The 4,857-nt window shown below is 44.7% G+C and overlaps 1 protein-coding gene across 1 annotated transcript; it reads left to right on the top strand.

Moving 5' to 3' along the window:
* The first annotated feature begins 563 nt into the window (after positions 1-563).
* On the top strand, positions 564-914 carry LOC107458848 (uncharacterized). Its single transcript, XM_016077048.1, has one exon. It carries the CDS (start codon positions 564-566, stop codon positions 912-914), a length of 351 nt encoding a protein of 116 aa, XP_015932534.1.
* The last annotated feature ends 3,943 nt before the right edge of the window (positions 915-4,857 follow it).

The raw sequence follows: 4,857 nt of genomic DNA, 5'->3' as shown, positions 1-4,857 counted from the left end.
ACCACCAAGTCCATCAAGGCGGACACAACAGCTCCGACTAGTACAGAGGATCTCGACCGAGATCGACCTATAGTTTTAGGTAACCCTCGGAACAGTGGATAAAACACCAAACAAAAACACGGATGCCACCTCCAAAGACACACCTCAAAACGGGGGGATAAGCAACCCCAAACACAGAAATTTTAGATGCTCTCCAAGAACAGTATGATCATCTAAAACAGCTCGAAAAAGTGGGTGAGCATCAGCAGAAAGCCGAGAGAGACCTCCGGAGAGAAACAAGACGGCGCCGAAAAATAGAGGATAAGCTCCTAAAGCTCGAGGCCGACCTCAAAACTAAAACCACTCAATCTAGTCACAAAGATAGCCCCCACAAGGACCAAGACCCATTCACCAAAGAAATCATGAAAGCTAAAGTCCCAAAGGACTTCAAAGCTCCTGACATGACCCCATACGACGATACATCTGATCCAAGCCATCATCTCAGCAATTTCAGAAGTAGGATGTATCTCACAGATGTCTCAGATGCCATTTAATGCAAAACTTTCCCAACTACTCTAACTAAAATGGCAATAAAGTGGTTCGACAGTTTGCCTCCAAGATCAATCACAAGCTTTGACGACCTTGCTAAAAAGTTCCTCACCAGGTTCTCCATCCTAAAGGATAATGCCAAGCATGCTCCAAGCTTGCTGGGAATCAAACAAGGTGATCGGGAAAGCCTTCGTAGCTATATGGAAAGATTCAACAAAGCATGCCTTGACATACAAAGTCTTCCAACAGAAGTTGCCATCATGAGGCTCATCAATGGCCTAAGAGAAGGACCTTTTAGCCACTCAATATCCAAGAAGCACCCAACAACTCTAAATGAGGTTCAAGAAAGGGCGGAAAAATATATCAACATAGAGGAGAACTCTTGATTGGGAGATAGCTTAAAAGCCGGATTCTCCTACCCACCTCGCGACAAGGATAAAGAATCCAGGAAGAAAGAAGACTAACCCACTGAGAAACCTAGAAAATACCACAACTACACCCCTCTTCGGGTGTCTCTTGTGGATGTCTACCGAGAGATATGCAACACTGAAAAGATCCCACCGCCTCGCCCGATAAAACACAAAAAAAGAGGAAGTCGGACAGAGTATTGCGAATACCACCGAATCTGCGGACATTCTACCAACGAGTGCTTCGACCTAAAGAATGTCATAGAAAAATTGGCACGAGAAGGGCGACTAGATCGGTTCTTAGCCAATAAAGCGGATGAACCAAGAAAGAGAAGAAGGGATGAAGAGGTCGGACGAGTTGAACGTCCACCTCACACCCCTGAGAGACATGTTCATATGATAAATGGAGGATTCGCAGGAGGAGGGATCTCTAAATCATCTCGCAAAAGACACCTTAAAGACGTATATCATGTCGGAGAAGGGGACAGGTCACCCGACCTCCCCACTATTACCTTTACCCAAGAAGACGTAACAGGCATTATACTCGCCAACGCTAATCTCAACCGAACGTTGGTAGACCAAGGAAGCTCTGCAGATATATTGTTTAGAGTGAATACCCCACCTAGCCCCTGACAATTATCTCGAAAGGACAACGAGGCCCTCAAGAAAAAAAACACCCAACCCGGCCCCTAATATTTTTTTGGGACTGATTAGCCCCTATGCAAAAAAAAAACAACATTAACTTTTTTTGGCACATGGGCTAATCAGTCCTATAAAAGCAAATCTTAGGGGCCGGGTTGGTATTTTTTTTGTCAAGGGCCTCGTTGTCTTTTGAGGTAATTGTCAGGGGCTATTTTAGGTTTTTCTCTATTGTTTAAATCCACCTTTGACAAACTCGGCCTACAAGAAAAAGAGCTCAGAGCATATCCGTATAGCTTGTTCGAACTCGGAGATACCCCAATTCAACCACTAGGATACATCTCACTGCATACAACCTTTAGAAAAGGAACTCAGTCAAGGACACTAAGCATAGACTACATTATAGTCAACGTGAGCTTAGCATATAATGCCCTAATAGGTCGGACAACCTTGAACCAGCTCGCCGCAGTAGTCTCCACTCCACATCTGTGTATGAAGTTCCCAACTCCATAAGGGATCGCCACGATAAAAGGAGACTAGAAACTCGTGCGATGCTGTTACAACAAAATTCTGAACCTTAAAGGCAACCCCAGAGGAGAGGAAATCAACACCATCAAACTCGGAGAGTTCGAGCTCGCGAAGAACTTCGTCCACAACCTGAAGGTGAGACTGAAGAAGTCCAGATCGGGGATGCCCGGGATAAAATAACAAACATAGGGGCAGCCCTAAAGGGAGACCTAAAAGAGCTACTGATACAGTTCCTAACGGATAATGCCGATCTCTTTGCATGGAAGGCCGCAGACATGCCCGACATAGATCCCGAGCTGCAAGAATAGGTACAAGCTTTACTCGAGGCAAGGTTCATAAGGGAGGTCGAGTACCCATTGTGGCTAGCCAACGTCGTCTTGGTAAAGAAGTCAAATGGAAATTGGCAGATGTGTACCGATTACACCGACCTCAATAAGGCCTGCCCAAAAGACCCCTACCCGCTCCCAAGTATAGACACTCTAGTGGATGCCTCTTCTGGATACAAATACCTCTCCTTTATGGATGCTTATTCAGGATACAACCAAATTCCAATGTATCCACCCGACCAAGAAAAGACCTCGTTCCTAACCCCAAAAGCGAACTAGTGCTATATACTCATGCCTTTCGGACTCAAAAATGTAGGAGCTACATATCAAAGATTGATGAACAAAGTCTTTGCTGATCACATAGGAAAGCTAATGGAGGTTTATGTAGATGACATACTGGTAAAAACGCAAAGTGAGGAATCGTTGTTATCTGACCTCAGCAAAATGTTTGACACCATAAGAAAGCATGGGATGCGACAAAAAGGCATCATGACTCACCCAGAGAGGAATTGAGGTAAACCCAGATAAATGCCAGGCTATACTCGACATGAAAAGTCCGACCTGCGTCAAAGAGGTATAATAACTCAACGGAAGATTAACAGCCCTATCCAGATTTCTAGCCGAATCAGCTATAAGATCTCTCCCCTTTTACGCAACACTAAGGAAAGGAAAGAGGTTTGAATAGACTCCAGAGTGAGAACAAGCCTTCCAAGATTTCAAGAAATTTCTAGGGCAACCACCCATCCTTACCCAACCACGAGATGGTGAAGAACTCATATTATATCTCGCCATAGGAAGTCGGGCAATAGCATCAACACTATTCAGAGAAGATGAAAGTGGGCAACAACCCATTTACTTCATCAGCAAGGCTCTACAAGGGGCTGAACTAAACCATCAAAAGATAAAAAAATTCGCCTATGACCTTATACTCACTTCTCGATGACTCCGCCCATACTTTCAGGCTTACACTATCAGAATATGGACCAACCAACCCATAAGAGGAATCTTACAAAAAACAGACTTAGCTGAAAGAATCCTACAGTGCGCAATTGAGTTATCCGAATTCGATCTTCAATATAAAGCTTGGACATCCATCAAATCACAATATCTGGCAACTTCATTGCCGAGTCTATTAACACCCCGGGTACTCCCACAAAATAGAATCTCTACGTGGACGGCTCCTCAAACAAAGCCGGGAGTGGCGTAGGGGTAATTATAGAAAGTGATCAAGGAACCCAAATCGAGCTCTCATTAAAGTTTGAATTTCCTGCATCAAATAATTAAACTGAGTATGAGGCACTATTGGCCGGTTTGAGGCTGGCTAGGGAGGTGGGAGTTCAGAAGCTCACCATCTTCAGTGACTCACAAACAGAAGGGAGCTATCAAGCTAAGGATTCCACTATGAAAAAATACCTGGACAAAACCAGAGAACAGCTCGGACAATTCGGGGGATATGAGGTCCGACATATACCTCAGGAACAGAATACTCGAGCTGATGCACTTTCAAAACTAGCCAGCACCAAACCAGGGGGTAATAATAGAAGCCTCATCCAAGAAACACTGCAAAGTCCATCAATCTCGGAGAAAGAAAAGCTCCTAACTATATCAGGACAGGATTAAGGATGAATGACCCCCATAATCAATTATCTCAAGTCTAAAATACTCCACACAGATAAAAAAGAGGTAAAAAGGCTAGTATGAGAAGCACAGTACTACACCATAATGGGCAACATCCTATATAGGAGAGGGATTTCAACACCCCTCCTAAAATGTGTGCCAACCTCCGATACAAGGGAAGTCCCGAAAGAAGTACACAGTGGTATGTGTGGTAACCACCTGGGAGCACGAGCGCTTTCCAAAAAGGTACTCCGAGCTGGTTTCTATTGGCCGACCTTACAAAAGAAAGTAACAGAGTTCGTCAAGAAATGCCCACCATGCCAGAAGCTTGCCAACTTCCATATAGCTCCACCTGAAGAGCTCATCTGTGTCACATCACCCTGGCCATTTGCAAAGTGGGCGCTCGACCTCCTCGGACCCTTCTCCCAGGGATCAGGGCAAGTCAAGTTCCTCATTGTAAGAATAGACTACTCTACAAAATGGATTGAGCCTGAACCTTTAGCCATGGCCACCGCCCAAAGAAGTCAGAAATTTCTATATAGAAATATTATCGCAAGGTTTGGGGTTTCTCACTCCATCACCACAGATAATGGCACCCAGTTTACTGGCACGGGATTCAAGAATTTGGTAGCCGACCTAAAAATAAAGCACCAATTCACCTCTGTAGAACACTGACAGGCCAATGGATAGGCAGAGGCTGCCAATAAAGTCATATTAGCCGGGTTAAAATGGAGGTTACAGGACGCAAAAGGAGCTTGGGCTGAAGAGTTCCTACAAGTCCTATAGGCATATCGGACAACACCACATTCCAC

The sequence above is a fragment of the Arachis duranensis genome, chromosome 7 (assembly GCF_000817695.3).
Source record: "Arachis duranensis cultivar V14167 chromosome 7, aradu.V14167.gnm2.J7QH, whole genome shotgun sequence".
NCBI classification, from domain to species: domain Eukaryota; kingdom Viridiplantae; phylum Streptophyta; class Magnoliopsida; order Fabales; family Fabaceae; genus Arachis; species Arachis duranensis.
Note: the sequence above shows the minus strand (reverse complement) of the source record. Positions and strands in the feature narration are given on the sequence as shown.

Coding starts and splice junctions, on each gene's coding strand:
- LOC107458848 (XM_016077048.1), top strand. CDS start 564: ATGGCAATAAAGTGGTTCGACAGTTTGCCTCCAAGATCAATCACAAGC.